The 18193-nt window shown below is 43.3% G+C and overlaps 1 protein-coding gene across 3 annotated transcripts in view; it reads right to left on the bottom strand.

Annotated features, from left to right (window-relative positions):
* Positions 1-18193, bottom strand: part of Xpo5 (exportin 5) — a 42299-nt gene that overhangs the window by 7505 nt on the left and 16601 nt on the right. For all 3 annotated transcript variants that reach the window (XM_050122828.1, XM_050122829.1, XM_050122830.1), the window contains 15 exons: positions 16971-17070; positions 15846-15929; positions 14998-15123; positions 13871-13961; positions 13413-13541; positions 11584-11714; positions 8924-9079; positions 7635-7676; positions 7148-7237; positions 6193-6392; positions 4830-4929; positions 3896-4077; positions 1655-1755; positions 712-808; positions 65-200 (listed from right to left, as the gene is read on the bottom strand). In XM_050122828.1, the coding sequence (XP_049978785.1) occupies positions 65-200; positions 712-808; positions 1655-1755; positions 3896-4077; positions 4830-4929; positions 6193-6392; positions 7148-7237; positions 7635-7676; positions 8924-9079; positions 11584-11714; positions 13413-13541; positions 13871-13961; positions 14998-15123; positions 15846-15929; positions 16971-17070 (1765 nt within the window). The remainder of the gene's footprint in view (positions 1-64; positions 201-711; positions 809-1654; positions 1756-3895; positions 4078-4829; positions 4930-6192; positions 6393-7147; positions 7238-7634; positions 7677-8923; positions 9080-11583; positions 11715-13412; positions 13542-13870; positions 13962-14997; positions 15124-15845; positions 15930-16970; positions 17071-18193) is intronic.

Below are 18193 nucleotides of genomic sequence, written 5' to 3'. Positions count from 1 at the left end.
TTCTTTCCCTCTGTCCCATCTCTAATTTTCTGACCTTCTGGGTTTCTTTCATTTCAAGGATATGAAGCATAGATTTGAGCCGGAAGTCAGGAATATTGTTCAAGTTGACGAAGGCTGAACCAAGGAGCTGTGTAGCAAGGTCCTCCACAGTATAGAAATCCTGCTGCATGGAAGGGCCTGCCTTCCCCAGGATGTGGTAACTGTGAGGCAAAGACCAACACTGACGGCTGTGCTCATTTATCAACAAGTCTTCAATATTTGGTTAACTGAGGCTACAGCTCTGAATACGATCTGGACGGAGCCAAGTATCACTAAACCCCACAACCAAGACCCAAAGACAAAGATCTGGCTAGGCGCTTCTCACTGTTCTATGAGAAATATGGATATTCCTATGGCCTGTGAATACTGCTATGACTGTTTCTTACAGACTACAAGCATTAAGGAGCCAGAGCAGATGGAACCCCACTTCTCTAACTCTTGAGCCTCATCATTATGCACTAGAAATGCACAGTGGGCATAAATCTGAAGTCATGGCTAGGACTGTGAGGTGCATGCAACAATTAATATCTAATGCAGGAAGGCAGTTGCTCCCGTGGACTTAACGCTGCTACCAACTTGCCTTACCTAACCTCTACACTACAATTCTGATCCAAAGTCTCTGTGTTGCCATTCCTACCAAGGAAGCATGGAGCAGCAGAGAGAGGTCCTTACCAGTTTTCATAGAGGATGCCAAAGAAACGCTGCATTCTTTCCAAAGTACTTTTGTAGACAGGGTGTTCGTTGACTTCCAAGAGAGGCTGAGGCAATCCTACCAAAAAAAAAAAAAAAAAAAAAAGGTCCGGAACATGCTATTCTCAAAGTGCCAACAACCACACGTCTATGTCTGTGAACATGTGTACTGTATTCCAAAGCAGCTGACCATTCAGTCTTGGAGGAATACTAAGAATTCTCGGTGGGAAGGTGTTAGTCTTTTCCCTCCGTGCCAATGTTTCCTAAATGGGGACTAGACCCAGGGCCAGGCACATAAGCTATATTCCCAACCAAGTATCTCCTCTTGTACCAGACATAGTTAGTTTCTAGTTTCTACTGGTTCATCAATAACCAATTTCCCAAAGGTACAAGATGGAAGAGAGGTAAAAACACACAAGACAAGCCGGGCGGTGGTGGCGCACGCCTTTAATCCCAGCACTTGGGAGGCAGAGGCAGGCGATCTCTGTGAGTTCAAGACCAGCCTGGTCTACAAGAGCTAGTTCCAGGACAGGCTCCAAAACTACAGAGAAACCCTGTTTCGAAAAACCAAAAAACAAAAAACAAACAAACAAAAACAAAAAACAAAACCACGAGACAAAACATGCATTAATATAGATTAATTTAAGTTTTAAGAGATACTGGGACAAGCCTAAGCTATAGGCTGAGCTTTCATAATTAATAAATTGTCTCCATGTTGTTTTTTGTGAGATGGCAGGCCAAAGAAAAATCCCTTGACAGGGATAACTAGGGGAAAAGCAGCTCAGAAGACTCTCATAGTTAAGATGAAGAGTGATGACACATGGGCTCTTTTAGGACCTTCAGGAGCTCCACAAATACATTTCTGGACAGGTGGTCGGTCAGAGGAGGTTAGGATGAACACAGCAAGGAGGCAAAACCTTCTTACCTAATATTGCTGTTTTTTCAGATTCAAGTATATCCAAAACTTTGGTGAAAGGCTCTGCCATTTTGGCTAGCATTTCTGGTGTGTATAAAGTATTGTGGGTTCTGAAAAAAAGTAAGGATGTTATGGAAACATATAGTTAGTCTTTCCAATAGATTCCCCATCAGCATTACTCATAGCAGGAGAAAGGAAACAAACCTTCAGGTATCCCATGAGAAATGTGTGTCCTTGAAGCCGCTAACTACAGTGTACAATCCCCAGGGCCTAAAGACAGCAAACGCTGAGATAGCACAGTGACTCAAAACCAAATCCTACCAGACTCAAGATGGTGCATGACACTACCAGTTTTCAGTGGTACTGGACGAGAGAAATGCCAGCGACACTGTCTGTGCAAAGAACAGGACACAGAGTAATATGGCCCACCTTTTCATTTCCTGTCTCTATGTATGGAGCACAGATCTGGCAAAAGTCACTAGAGCTTCTAGAGGAACAAAATCCAAACATGTTCCCCATCAGAATGACTGTTACTAAGGGACAAGGACTGTGGACAGGACACACCTCCTGCGCACTAATTACATCACTAGTCCGTTTCCCACTATTGCCTTTTTGGAGTGATAAGGAAATATTCAACATCCTTAGTCATCTGAGAAATGCAAATCAAAACAACTCTGAGATTCCATCTTACACCTGTAAGAATGGCCAAGATCAAAAACACTGATGACAACTTATGCTGGAGAGGTTGTGGGGACAAGGGAACACTTCTGCATTGCTGGTGGGAATGCAAGCTGGTACAACCCCTTTGGATGTCAGTGAGGCGATTTCTCAGAAAATTAGGAAATAACCTTCCTCAAGACCCAGTCATTCCACTTTTGGGTTTAGATCTGAAGGATGCTCAATCGTGCCACAAGGACATGTGCTCAACTATGTCCATAGCAGCTCTGTTTGTCATAGCCAGAACCTGGAAACAACCTAAATGCCCCTCGATCGAAGAATGGATAAGAAAAATGTGGTGCATTTACACAATGGAGTACTACACAGCAGAAAATAATGACAGCTTCAATTTTTGAGGAAACTGGATGGAGCTAGAAAACATTATTTTGAGTGAGGTAACCCAGACACAGAAAGACAATTATCACATATACTCACTCATAAGTGGTTTTTAAACATAGAGCAAAGAAAGACAGCCTACAAACCACAATCCCAGAGAACTTAGACAACAACAAGGACACTAAGAGAGATTTACATAGACCTAATCTACATGGGAAATAGAAAGTAGAAAAAGACAAGATCTCCTGAATAAATTAGGAACATAGGGACCTTGGGGGAGAGTTGAAGGAGGGGGATAGACAGGGAGGGGAGCAGAGAAAAATGTAGAGCTCAATAAATATCAATAAAAAAAAAGAATAAAAAAAGAAAAACTCCCCATTATCTTGTTAAAATTTGAAAACTGGAGGGGTCCCTAATTCTGCTGGTCTCACAGTGAAGCACAGCTCAAAGGGGAAAGATACCTTGCGTTCAAAGACAGCTAGTGTTCCCGTGGCTAGTTGAGCCAGTGGATGTTTGGCCTACAAGTATTCAGTCATTGGTGAGGAATTCACATTAGTGCCCATGGACATCCCCTGGAGAAGCATTACAGAAATAAACTATTCTATTCCCAACAAGCCATTCCCTTACTGGTAAAATTTTAAATAACCTTAAAAGTAGGCATGCACATTGAAGAGACAGAGAAAAGGGTTAGGAGTCCCTCAGCGGTAGGTATCCTGCTGCCTTCAACACACAAGGCTCAGTTCAGCCCCAGCAGTACCATCAAAATGAGAGCAAGCCAACAAACAAAACAATACCCCAAACACTATTTTTAAAAAATGAGAAAATAAGTTGAGTGGTTGTGGCACATATCTTTAATCCTAGCACTCAGGAGGCAGAGGCAAGCAGATCTCTGTGAGTTCAAGGCCAGTCTGGACTACAGAGCGAATTCCAGGATAGCCAGAGATACACAGAGAAAACCTGTCTCTAAAAACGAAACCAAAAACAACAACAAAATCAGAAAGCACTATTCTGGGATTATTTCCAATTCGTGTACATCTAACGAGTACGCCTTCCACAGAGAGGATAACTGTCTTTAGAAAGAAAGCTCCTCTCTCAAAAGAACCAGAACCTAACTCAGTATCACCACTACGATCAGATATAAAGATTAAAAATTTGAGATTCATGGGGTTAAAATAAATACAAAATATTCTGACTCACCTTACAAGGGCAAGCAAATTGTCAAGAAGTCTCAGGATCTGCTCTGTGCAGGGGTTACGGAAGATCGGATTTCCACTAGGCGTGTAACCCACCAAAAACCCCCCAGCTCTGGCCTCTTCTAGGTCGGAAGGCCAGCTAGTTCGTCTCAAAACCCCGAGAATGCCATGCACACAAAAGGTTATCTACAGAGGAAAATGGGAAACAGCAGGGAGTGAGAGGCAAAGCATTATGTACTCATGGTGACAGCACAGCAAGAGAGGCAGAGAGAGGAAGAAGCCTGTGTCTCCCACCCCGGCAAGATTCCTTCCTTTTCTTTATGGTCTGGTTCAAGAGGGGTCTTTTCATCACTGCCACTTTGGGACCCTGGTAGCTCTGGAAGCTTCCTTCTCATCAGGACGTCCTTCCAGGGTTAATGACCCTCTCATGGTGGCTTGGATGAGCTCTACTACCAGTGTGTTGAAACTGGTGTTGAAATGGCCACTTGACCTTCCACCTGGGACTCCAGAGCTTGCACCCTAGCCCCAACCCCACATGCCAGGCTGATCCTGTGGCTTTCACCACAGAGGCTGATCTGAGTGCAATGCACTGGAAAGCCTCAGGCCATCACTTAGGGCTTCACATGCCAGAGAGCAATAGCAGGGAGGACTCACCCTGCGACCAAGTTCTGACCTACTTCCTCATTACACCTCCAGTCTTCCGAGCTACTTAGGAATCCTTAAAGCCAAAATAATGACTTCATAGAAAAGACCATCTGCTCTGTTGTGAGAACTAACTCAAGAATTCAAGACTAAAGAAGAAAAGAAAGGAGAAGCTTAGGGCAGGAGGAAATCCTGGGTTTCTCACCAGCATAGACAAAACAAATCTGAGAACTTGTCAATGGCCACACCCTACTCCTGCCCGTGGCAATGTGACTTCCCATTCCCAGCAGTCTTACTCTGGCCCGGTTTGCGCCACATGGATCCTCCACAGCTGGGTCACAGGCTTTCAGATCAGCACCCACATAGGCAATGAAGGCATCAATATCTGTCAGCACTCTGAAGGTTGGGAAGAAGAAAAGTACATCATGATTTTTTTTTTTAAGACATAGATTTACTTTATTTTTAGCTAAGTGTATATCTGTTTGCCTATTTGTGCAGGTGGAGACCAAAAGAGGCCATTGGGTCCCCTGGAGCTAGTTACAGACAGTTGTGAACAGTCAACTTGGTGTTTAAGCACTGAACTCTGGTTGTCTAGAAAAGCAGTAAGCTCTCATAACCACTGAGCCATCCCTCCAGCCCCTACATCATAATTCAAAACAAAACAAAACAAAACAAAAACAAAACAAAAAACCCCCAAAACCAGTTTTTTCCTTGGAGTGTTTGTTTGCATCTATGTCTGGGTACGAGTGTGTCTGGTACTGCAGAGATCAGAAAAGGCACTGGATTCTTTGGGACTGGAGTTACAGGTGGTTGTGAGACACCATGTAGATGCTTGGAAATGGATGAACATGGACCCTCTCCAAGAGGAATAAATGCTCTTTTAATATCTGAGCCACCTCTCTAGTCCCTGCCCCCCCAAGAATGGACTGAAGGCCTGCATGCGCCACAGCTTCCCTGTATCATGACTTTAAGGAAGGACAATTTCCTCCACAAGAGCTAACGGCAGATAGACCAAACATGACTTTCCCTGGTGTGCAATCCCAGCCCGTGAAAGGAAGAAGACAATGAAGACAATAAAGACCAGCAGTTGAAGGTCATACTGGGCCCTGTGGTTATTATCTAAAGGCCAGCTGTGGTTACAGAAGACCCTATCTCAAGAAACCAAATTTAAAAGCTAACAGATTGTTAGACACCAAACATCAGTTTTTATAGTGAGAGTAATTTAATCATATGAATTATAAGCTGCCATCTGAAAGTTTATGTTAATATCCCCACTTCCAAATATCACCGCATTTTTTTACATAATTATTTTGCATAAATTAAGAAGCTGACAAACGGGTTCTCTACTATGTGGACAACACAGGTCAATCACTGTGATTATTTCTCCAAAGGTGTTGAGGCTGCATGGCACACACCGCATGACTTTACGAGCTCTGTCTCTGCCCACTACTCCCCCCCCCCCAAAACCTCCACAAGCAAGGCCACATTGTCAGATGGGACATTAATGTTAATGCTGGCACGGCCCCGCATCTTTACACTCTCCCCAGACTGGTACAGCCCCGCATCCTTACACCCCTCCCTCAGCCTGGCACCGCTTTGGAAATAGCCCAGTTCTACTCAAGTGCAGTCAGGGTTAGTGGTCCCCAAGATCTCCTGTACCTGCACATTTCTTCAGAAAGCCAGATGTTGACTACTGGTGCCATCAGCTCTTCTAAGAATAACTTCTGCCGCTCATAATTCTTAAATTGGTTACTAATGAGAACCAGGGCTTCCATGAGGGCACTCTTCTCCATCTGGGTCAGGAGCAGCTCATTGGAGAGAAGTTGTTTCACGTGGCTATAAAGCATGTCAAAATTGGGCTGCATAACACAAAGAAAAAAGGCCTGACTTTCAGAGAGATGGGCCACTCAAGAATGCCAGAAAACCAAAACAGTCTCCGGAGATCAGGCTGTGTAATTTGTTATAATGTCTGTCTGTCTGAACAGTAAGGAGACAGGGCAAAGGCAGTTGTGTCTGGTGCTTTTCTAAATCAGTGTTACTGTACCTTCATCAAAATCAATCTATTGTCTACACACAGAAACAGCTACTATGCATTCAGAGGCAATTTCAAAGTAACTTTTCTAAGTGGGCTAATGTTAACTTTTTAAAGAACCCCCACAAAAATTGCTAAAATCTGCATCTGGATTTTCTTAAAAATCAGACAACCACTTGCAATAGGAATTGAAAACATCACGGAGTAAGACTGTGTTCATTTATAGGAGTAAACTCACTCATTCACACACAAAAAATAGCCATTCATCTTGAAGGGCTAATTCAATTAAATTTTAAGCTGTATCACTAGGTCAGTGGTTCGTAACCTGTGGGTCATGATCTCTTGGGGGATCACACATCAGATGTCCTACATATCAAATATTTACATTATGATTCATAACAGTAGCAAAATAACAGTTATGAAGTAGCATGAAAATCATTTAACAGTTGGAGGGAACTGTATTAAAGGGCCATAGCATTAGGAAGATCCTAGGTAAAGGAAGAACATACCAACTCAAGCCATCTAGAAAAAGGTCCAGCTACACAGGACTCAGTGGTGACGCAGCCAGGGTGCAGCACTTACCAGAACAAGGTCAGGGTAGTCCCGACACATCTTGTTGATGGAAGAACAAGCATGTCTCCTCACATTCCTCACTGCACGGGTCCTGGGGGCCTAGAGAGACAGTCCCCAAATGCAGAAATAGCGATACAACTCATTAATGTAGCTGGAAAGCAGTGACAGTCAGTAGAGTCATGATCTCCATAAACCTGTCCCCGATACCTCCAGAAAAACACCTTATGACTACATGTTTTGCTAACCCTTCCATACACCAAAGAAAAAAAGAAAAACAAAACCAAGATTAAGTATGAGTATGAGGTATCACACTTAAGCTTACAATAAGTTAGAATCCGATAATTTAATGAATCGTCTCTGCTGGGCATGGCGGCACATGCCTGTAATCCTAGCACTGGGAGGCAAAGGCAGGAAGGCTGAGTTTAAGGCCAGCCTGAGATGCACAGTAAACCCTGCTTCAAGAAATGACCCAAAATAAAAGAGAAAATGATCTTACCTTATTTTCTCCAACAGTTTCAAAAGTAACAGATGAAAATAGCTGCGGGGAAAAGAAAATAAATGTTCACTCCTGTGTTTTTAAAAGAACATGGATTCCCAACAAACACTGCAAGCATATTCTTGGCATCGATCTGGTGGCAGTGGAGACAGCAGGAGGAGCTTCCCACTGGTGTCATGGACGTCAGAAGTTCACTCTTTCAGGCTCAGGAGCCCCATCTTGACCTTTGCAACATTTATAAAGCAGAAGGGGGGGGGTGATTCTCAGACCCATCAGTCTGCGTCATGGGCCAACGACATGTCTCTTTTCTATTTTTAAACAAGAGACAGACCACCTGAGTCCATTTTGACTGGTCCTCCGCTCCTTCACTGAAGCAGTGAGGGTGTTACCTCAGCCTCCACAGTAGAAGGCCACTCGCCTGAGGGCAACTCAAGAAAGCCTCTGGACTTCTCTAACTCTCTGTGAACTTCGTGTGGCTGGCATGTGCACAGCATTGTCGTCCTCTCCAGAGTTAGCTCTTCCTCCTGGGATGGGCAGGCTGGGGTTCCTTACTCTCTGCACTGCTGCTCCACTGACACTGATACTGGATCCCTGCTAGAGCTAGGCCCTCCCAGGTGTATACGCAGACCGTCTCTCATGGTTAAACGTCTAGCCTTTTTTCTTTCTTTTTTACATTTATTTATTCATTTTACATGTGTGAGTGTTTTGTCTGCATGTATGCCTACATCACATGCTTTCCTGGTGCCTGAGACCAGCAAAAGAGTCTAAAGGGTCTCTGGCACTGGAGCGGAGGTTGTGAGCAACCACGTGGGTGCTGGGAACTGAACTCTGGCACTTTGTAAGCACAGCAAGTGTTCTTAAGCAGCACTCCAAGCATCCTACACTTACAGTCTTGGTATGAAGTTTAGATATCTAAACTCCAATCGCCGTATTGGGAGCTACCTTAATTTTAACGCTTTACATTAACTTCAAATGCACTGAATCAGAAACCTGAAAAATTATCCAGCCTCTCACAATTCCCACCACCAATCTAACACACTTGGAAACCTTCCTTAGCTCTCCTTTCTGTTTCCTAGCAAGAAGGCCTACTCACTGCAATACCATATGGGTAGGTCCTGAGCACTAAGGTACTAGCATAGTGCCTGATCCACAGGAAGCACCAAGCAAAATCATCTAATAAATGAACACATACGGCTGCCTCTTCAACAATTTATAACATATACTTTCAAACAGTCACAAAATGTGACTCACATTTTAAAATAAAATTTGCAAAGAAGAAAGGCTTATACCTTGGAGAAGACGTGGGGCAGTAACTCAGGTTTGTATGTGACGAATGGGAAGAGTGCGGAAACATTGGTGAGGACACAGGACAGGATGAGAGGATCCTTCATCTCAAAGTTCAAAACCATCTGCAGCAGTTCTATCCCATCACTCACCGGGACTTCCTGGGACAGACAGGAGAAAGAAGTCAATAGGACTAGGACCACCACCACCACCACCGGCACTGTGTTCTCCTTCTACTCAGATCTGAGGCTGTAAATACAGCTGGTATACGTGTCCGAATCAACCGCACACACAAGTGGTGTGTTGTATTTTGCTGGGACTGAACCCAGAGCCTCATGGAGACTAGGACAATGCTCTGCCACCAGCTAAGCCTCAGTTCTTCTCCCTCTGCCCCTACTTTGCGTCTTGAGACAGTTTGTCCAAGCTGGCCTTGAGCTCAGTCTAAAGGCCAAGATAACTTTGAACTTGTAATCCTATCTTAGCTTTCCAAGAAACGGGGATTATAAGCCTGCAGTATGATGCCCAGTTTATACACTGCTTTTTAACTATTAAAATCTAAATCACTGTCCCATTTTATTAAAAAAATTTCTGCTGGGCAGTGGTGGTGCACAGCTTCACCTTTAATCCCAGCACTTGGGAGGAAGAGGCAGTCATATCTGTGAGTTTGAGGACAGTCTGGTCTACAGAGTGAGTTCCAGAACAGCAAGGGCTACAGAGAAATACTGTTGGGGCTGAAGAGATGGCTCAGTGGTTAAGAGCACTAGCTGCTCTTTCAGACCTAGGTTTAATTCCCAGCACCCACATTGCAGCTCACACTTGTCTGTAATTCCAGTTCCTGGGCTTCTGACATCCTCACACAGATGCACATGCAGGCAAAACACAGATAAACATAAAATAAAAATTAAAAATTACATATAAAAAAGAAACCTTGTCTCCAAAAACAAAACAAAACAGAAAAACAACAACAACAAAAAAAAACCTCCCAAAATTCCGTAAGTGACTACATCACAGAAGGGATATATCATTCCCACCAGACAGACAGACAGACAGACACACACACACACCCTTAGCTAGAGATCATAGAGATCACTGCTACTGAGACTGAAGAGGCAGAACTGTGGCAGGGCTGCCACAAGTTCAAGGCCAGCCAGCACAGCAACACACTGTCTCAAGTAAATAAGTAAAATAAATCCTTTTGCTTAAATTTCTAATTAGTTTATTTGAATAAGAGATTTTTAGGGGAATGCCTAAATCTGTTGTGTCAAGCTCTATTTTTCTTTTAAGATTTATTTTTATTATCTCTCTGTGTGTAAGTGTTTAGCTGCTTCTATTTGTTGTGGAGGTGAAAAACAGGCAGCCTGCAAACCGTCACACTAGCAAACAGAGGCAGGCTAAGTTGTCACCTGCACACACACACACACACACACACACACACACACACACACACACACACCTGGGACAAACACTAAAGGCTTCACAAGAAGATAAAACCTTATCACCCACGTATTCACCAAATACTTATCTCTCAAGATTAACTCTAACCCAGGGCTGGGCGATAGCTAAGAAGTCAGGTGCAAGATCTGAGATGAAATCACCAGCAACACGGGAAGGAGGAAAATGAAGGGCCCACTATAAAATCCAGCTACAGCAATCAGACAGACATCATCAAATCATGAGAAGTCTATCTCCTGCTTCCAAGCAAGATCAGGCCCCACATATTTATATGCCCACTGGAAGTGTCTGTACTACAGAGGACAGGAAGGGAGTCAGCAGGATTGTTTCCCTTGACTGGTAAGGGAAGTTTTTATAGCACCAGACACACCAGACTTACTCTTAGGCCAGGGTTTCTGTTTGAGAGCCCTGACTGTCCTTTAACTTACTTTGTAAACCAAGCTGGCCTTGAACTCAGAGACCTGCCTCCCTCTGCCTCCAGAATGCATGGATTAAAGGTGTGTGCCACCACCGCCCAGCAATGTACTTACTCTTTTACATAAGTATAACACTACCTGTAAATAAACACAACTTCGAAAAAAAAAATGCAGAACCCAAGTAGGTTTTGCTACGTTATGGGCCAAACTCAGAGTGTCTTCATTTCAAACTGAAAAGCAGATGACAATAGTCACCCTGAGATCTAATTTGAAAGGGCTTGTTTACACAGCTAAACAAGAACACATCGTGGTGCAATTACCCCAAAATACCTGTGGTTTAATTATTTTGATTTAACTAATACAGACAGTACAGCATATGCGGCTATCCGGTGACTTACAGCTAAGGTAATGTTCTAAGTGAAGGCGAGCAGGTGACACCCAGCCCAGATCTTATGCTGCAATCGCACAGCGGAGAAAGCTGATTTATGAAGAGCACCTCTTAGGATGATCCCTGTTTCTGTCACCGTCCTGGCTACAGTTCAGCCTCCATGTGGCTCCCATGCACTAACAGGCTCAACTAGCCATCCCCTCAAAATAGACACTAAATGTGCAAGGGTTTAGAGTCACAGCTGAGCTTGGTCTCAGTTCTACCATGTATTTTGTGTGCACCTGAGTATGTATTTACCCTCTCGAAATCTGTTTTCTCTTTTGTAAGATGCACATCCATGTTTCCCTATCCATCTACCAGCTTACAAAAGATCCAAAAATTATTCAGTCAGCATAGGAAAGTTACTTACTTCTTTGTCTATTGTTCGAAACATATGGTTGATCACACTTTCCAAAAAGAAAGTCATAGCTTCCCACTGCACAAATGATGACGAGAAGATGGAGCAGTAGCCTCCCTCTCCGGCTCCAGCTGTAGAACACGCTTTTGAAACACACATGCAGATACTTATCAGTGTGGTAGGATAGCAGAACACAGAGACACAGCCAGGGGCTCAAAGAGCACTTGGTAATTTCAGAGGAAAAAGCGCAGAGATCTGACAGCTCTCACACGCGAGGAGTGAGAAGGCCGCTCTGCTCCCCAACCTGTTTCCACAAACAGTCTGCTGAGACTGTGCATGTAAGTACACGTGTGACTTACAAAGCACCTGAAAAATATTAATTGCTACCCTTGTTAGATGGCAATCTAGGGGACTCCAAATAATTAATATTTGAGATCATAAAGAACTATTCCAGCCAGATGGTGGGGGCATGCATACCTTTAATCCCAGCACTTGGGAGGCAGAGGCAGGCAGGCAGATCTGTGAGTTTGAGGCCAGCCTGGTCTACAGAGTGAGTTCTAGGACAGCCAAGGCTACAAAGAGAAACACTGTCTTGAAAAACCAGGAAAAATAAAAGAAAAAGAATTATTCCAAGCTAGGGCTGTTGCTCAGTGGTAGCATTCTTGCTTAGCATTTATTTACAAGGTCCTGAGTTTTAGGAGTTTAGGAGGTTTAGGAGTAGTGAGGGCATGGATGGGCATTGGAATCTTAGCACTCAAGCACTGGGGGATGAGGACAGTTGAGTCTGAGACCAGCTTAGGCTACACAGTAAGTTCTAGGTCAGCCTAGGTTACACAAAGAGACCTTATTCCAAGCATATATATGCAAGTCCTCGCAAACACACACTCCAATACCAACAACAGAAAGAAAAGAACAATTCTTCCAACAGGAAAATTACTTAAGCTATAAAATGCTGCTTCACATCCGACAGCCTCACAGCAATTCTCAGGGCTCTATCTAGAGAAATGTGCTAGGGTCCAAGTTGATAGAGACCGCCAAACCAGAGGACCCAGGAAGAAGCCAGAGACCAACAGCTTGACAGTCAGCCTCCATCGAGCGCTGCCTTCAACAGTCAAGTCACCTCACCTTCAGAATGGAATCAAGACACTCACAACTGAACGCAAAAGCTCACAATTTAAAGCCTTAGTGATTTGGTGCTCTTAGTGACCATCGCCTGGCATGACTTTACACTTACATGTTACCTCTCCTGCTTGATTAATCCCGCCCACAAGGCAAGAGCACTAGTAAGAGAATTAAGGTGAACAGACAAGTTGAACTGGCTGCAGCGCTTGCAGAGGGGGCAGGGGTTTTGGTTCCACATAAAGTGAGACTGCCCAAAGGCTCTGAGGTGCTTCATATGGTAAGTCCTTGAAGTGTTCCTGCTAGGACTAACCAGAGATTCTTTCTGAATTTAGGGCTAGTACTATATATTGGCTCTTGGTTGAAGCAAAAGTTAGGTCTAGATATGCATTTGATTAATGGTGTCCCTGAAGGGAAACATTAAAAACAACACCCATTGATTCTATTAGAAGAGAAAAACAAAGACAAAGCTTACAGGGATATGGTGGCTTCACCCTAATCTAAACAACAGCCGCATACCGAGTATTATCTATTTTTTTCCTCTATGATCAAAGGAAAACATTACCTAGGGGAAAGGAAGTAGGCAGTGGTCAATGGGATTTTTTTTTTTTTTTAAACAGTATTAGCAAACTGCTCTGATATGTAACTCTGGCTTATCTCCTATACACAGTTTTCATACAACATTAACATTTAGCAATAAGACAAAAAGCAGAATAACTAACAGTTCACAGGTCCCGTGTCAATAGGAGCCGACAGCTGGTACTTGAGCCACTCTGCGGCCATCTGGAAGCTGGTCTTGGTATCCAGGCGGCACACCCATCTCAGCACTTCGCCTTGCTGGGCTCGGGAAGCTGACAGAGAAGAACATGGGTCAACACCTGGCATGCAGTACTCAGCAGCCAGTCATTTATCCAGCTGTGAGGACTGGGGTGACGTTCATGGTCTAGATCTAACAGTGGCTCATTATAGGATTCTTGAACAGCCTTATTTCTCAAAAAGTTCAGCAAAAGAGGGTACTGAAAGGGATAAACACAATTCATGGGCATAGAGCGGTGTTGAAATGTGGCAGCATCCTTCTGCAAGAATCTGGAACTTCAGATTGTTTTCCAGGTTTGAAGATGCGTCACAGCCACGATCACAGCACAAAATGCCATTCTGAGAGTGCTGGAAGGAAGCTTACCATTGAAGAAAGCATTGAAGTCCTCATCACTATCAAAGTCAAACCGAGAATATTCACAGCTGGGGCTGTCTGTCTTAGAAGGAAAGCCCATCTGGAATAAGAAAGACAATTGGGGAAAAGAATGGACCTACTGAAGAGTACGTGACCAAAGTCCTTCATGATTCACCTAAGAGGAACTAAGGGTTTGCATGACAGCAACTACGTCTGTTCTACCCCAAATCCAGCCAGCACTCCAGCTGCACTCTAGATAGTAACTCAAGGAGAACGCAGCCAGCTGATATGCTCCTCGGGACTCCTCAGGGACGATAACTCCCAGGGTTCATTAAGATCCAAGTATGAACATAGCTCAAGAAGAAGTACTAATTCCATATGCAATAAATTTGAGGGATCAGCGATTGCTTGTTTCATCATATTACACAACCAAGCTGAGTATGATGGCACACATCTACAATCCCAGCATTTGAGAAAAGGTAAGATGATCTCCAAGTTCAAGGATAGCTTTAGCTACACAGCCCTTCCAGGACAGACTGAGTTACAGTGAGACCCTGTCTCAAAAAACAAACCAAAACATAAAACAAACAAACAAAAAAAGTACCATAAAACCAGAACACAGTATGTGTTAGATAAATTCGTGAGGAACTAGAGTCCCACTCTATGACCTTACAATCTACAATGAGGGCTAGGGTGTGTTTGTATGTACGTATGCATCTTGCCTTGCATGTATAAGGCCTGGAAGGAAGGTAAGAAGGGAGGTCCTCCAGCTGCAGCTCTTAGCAGATCTGAGAATTTCTATAAACAAGTCTTTGAAGGGGGAGCAATCACAGCTGCTACCCTCATTCCTCACGTGCATGCCCAACTTGCACATGCCCTTCAGAAACAATCCTTAGATATGATTCCATCTTAGAATCTACCTGGTTCCACCATCTTGTATTTCCAAAACGGTCTACTAAATCTGCTTTTAATTCCTCAGCAGCGATTAGCTCATGGCCCTGTTCTTTTCTTAGGACCATTCTGAACAGCTTCCTTCCTCAATAAGAAAACTTCCTTAGAGGATTTAAAGAGACTCATGCCAATCAAAGTCTTCTGTCTGCTCAACAACTCTGCAACTTAGGGTTTCCATTACTTACCTTAACTAAGTTGGTCATGGATGCACGAAGATATTTTGGTATTATTGCTAACAGCGAAGGATCACGGGATAGAATCTCATGCCTGAAGAGGGCGCCCCAGGTCATATGAGTTGAAGAGCGTAGAAACTAAACCAAAACAAAAATCCATACAGCTTAGCCTATGGGTTTGGATATGCCTTGACCAAGATTGTTACTCAGCCTAACATTTATCAACAACCATTTTACAGGAGGAAATCTCTGCATTTTGCAATCACTTCTGCAGTACATCAGCAATGGGTGACTGGACAATGACATGCAGAGGCAAGTGGGTCAGGTGTGAACCCTTGGAGCATGGTAAGGATGTCACTTAACCCTTTCTCTGTTCAGATGGCACTAGGATCACAAAGTGAATGTAATCAATCAAAGTAACACAACTCACTAATCTTGGATTTAAATTTTTTCTTGTTTAAATCAACAGGGCCACAACCCATCTCACGGAGCACAATCAGAAAGCCACCTGTGTGGAAACCTGCTGAGCAAGACAGTGACATGCTCGAGGAACAGTCAATAATTCTTTGATAAAATGTTTGCTTGTTTATTTATTTACTTATTTATTATTGTGTGTGGCTCTGTGTGTTACAGCCAGAGGTCAGAGGCCAAGTTTCAGAAGCTGGTTCTCTCTCCTGTCACTGTTAGTCTCAGGGCCTGAGCTCACACTGCCAGGCTGGTGTAGCAGTGCTTCTTACCCCCAGCTGTCATTCCGTAGGTCCAGTGACATTTGCACACACGTAGGAATTACTCCAGGACACAATACTTAACGTCAGTTGACATACAAAGTTTGTTAAGTTATTTGTATAAAGTTTTTTTACCTGACTTGGATGGGTTGTGAAAGCAAGAAAAGATTCCAGGTATTTTCCAAAGTTTACTGGTGTTTGTATATTAGCATCTAAGCCCTAAAGAAGAAAAAGACCACATTAAAGGTACTGAGTAGGAACCAGCTGAAGGGAGATGGCTCAGGGAAAGTAGGGGAATGAGTAATAAACAGATAACAGAAATAACATTTTGAAGACTAGATGTATTGGTACACACCTGTTATCTTAACACTAGGAAAGCTAAGGCAGAAGTATGCTGAGTTTAAAAATAGACTAAATTACAAAGAGATACTGTCTCAGAAATTTAAAACCAAGGCTAGAAGAAGACAGTAGTAGCCGAGTGGTGGTGGTGCATGCCTTTAATTTCAGCACTCAGCAGACAGAGGCAAAAGAATCTATGAGTTTCAGGCTAGCCTGGTCTACAGAGCAAGGTCTATATAGCAAGTTCCAAATTAGCCAGAGCTATTACATGAAGAAACCCTGTCTTTAAGAAAAAAGAAAGAAAAAAAAAAGATTATTTCATCAGACCTATTCTATTTATATTTTTGTGACTCAATCTGTTAAATATCCATTCAATCCAGGTGTGGTTACAGTTCTTTAATCCCAGCTCTGAAAGGCAGAGGCAGGTGGATCTGTGAGTCTGAGGCCAGCGTGGTCTACACTGTGAGTCCCAGGCCAGCCAGGGCTACATAGTAAGATTCTATGTCAACAACAAGCAAACTGCCACCAACAAAAAAAAACAACAACATTGGGCTGGAGAGATGGCTCAGTGGTTAAGAGCAGCGGCTGCTCTTCCAGAGGTCCTGAGTTCAATTCCCAGAAACCATATGGTGGCTCACAACCACCCATGATGAGACCTAGTGCGCTCTTCTGGTAGACATACAGGCAGAACATTGTATAAATAGATAATAAATATAAAAAAAAAAAATCAAAGAACCCAACAACATCAACCTATGCATCCACGCCCACCTTTTTATTGAAGATGATTTACTGTATAAAATCATGTGAAAAAACTGGTAGAGCAATGCCTCATCTATCCCATCAGTGAAGCGGCAGTGCTTCTGATTCCTAAGAAAATGATCCCTCAAGCAGCCCCATGCTCTCCAGAGCACACTTGCTCACCAGCAGTGCACACAGAAGATTGCCCAGTGCACATAACACCTGACAAAGTCTTTTCAGGAAGAGGTAGTGTTTTTCTTCCAAGCCTCCTCCATCTGCAGTCCTGTTAAGGAAGAGAATTGTATGATTAGTTACATGTCAACAAAAGCAAGGAGTCCCACCAGGAAGAACGTCTACTGCCTGGGCCTCACCAATACAATTTTAGTGTTTACTAAGTCAAAAAACAACAAGCCAGTTGTGGTGGCAGAGGCAAACTCTGTTGAGTTCAAGGTCAGCCTGGCCTGTAAACGGAAGGCTGTCTCAAAAAACAAGCAAACAAGCAGACAACTCAACAAGCCAGCATGGTGGCACTTGCCTTTGACCCCAGCACATAGGAGTCTAGCTAGTTCCAGATCAGCCAGGGAGACAAAGTGAGACCCCGTTTCAAACCATGAGTGACAAAGCCCAGCTTTGTCTGATGTGGGATATGGTTTCAATGCAGTTTCTTGCCTCATCATTAAACACTCTGATCTGGACACGATAAAAGTGCTTAATACTTTAGGACTTGATTTGTGTGTGACTGATAGAGACAGCACATACACCCAGAAGCAGCCGCACAAAAACACTGGTTGAGACCCGGGGAGATCTTGCAGAGATTCTTAGCATTGGAAAACATGGCATTAATGTAATGATTACTTACACCAGGGATCAAAAAAGGATAGAATAAAAATACTTTATGTCTTCAGCCAGTCAGATGGCTTAGCAGGTAGAGAGAGGCACTTGCTGCCAAGTGCAAAGATTTGAGCTCAATTCCTGGGACCCACTGGGTGGTAGGAGAAAACTGGATCTTACAAATGTCCTCTGATCAAATACATACCATAATGTGTGCCTGTGTATACTTCCATGCAAATAAAAATAGATAAATATAATTAAAATAATATTTTGTTTTAAGCATGGTGGTACACACCTTTAATCCTAAGAAAGACAGGCATTTCTTAGGATTCGAGGCTAGCCTGGTCTATGTACTGAGTTCCAGAACAGCTAGGGCTATATAGTGATACCCTGTCTCAAAAAAAACAAAAACAAAAACAAACCAACAAACAAAAAAACAAGCAAAATAAAGTGTCTCACTTTCCTAAATTTCCTCCAGAGTTTAGGTCTGTAATTCATCCGTAATCAAATAGCTCTCATAAAAACAAATACACACAACAAAAGAGACTATATCTGAGTTTTTTTGTTGGTGAAAA

Source organism: Alexandromys fortis, unplaced genomic scaffold, assembly GCF_014885135.2.
Source record: "Alexandromys fortis isolate MF-2015 unplaced genomic scaffold, M_Fortis_MF-2015_v1.1 scaffold_212, whole genome shotgun sequence".
Lineage (NCBI taxonomy): Eukaryota > Metazoa > Chordata > Mammalia > Rodentia > Cricetidae > Alexandromys > Alexandromys fortis.
This window is presented reverse-complemented; position numbering and strand designations above follow the sequence as displayed.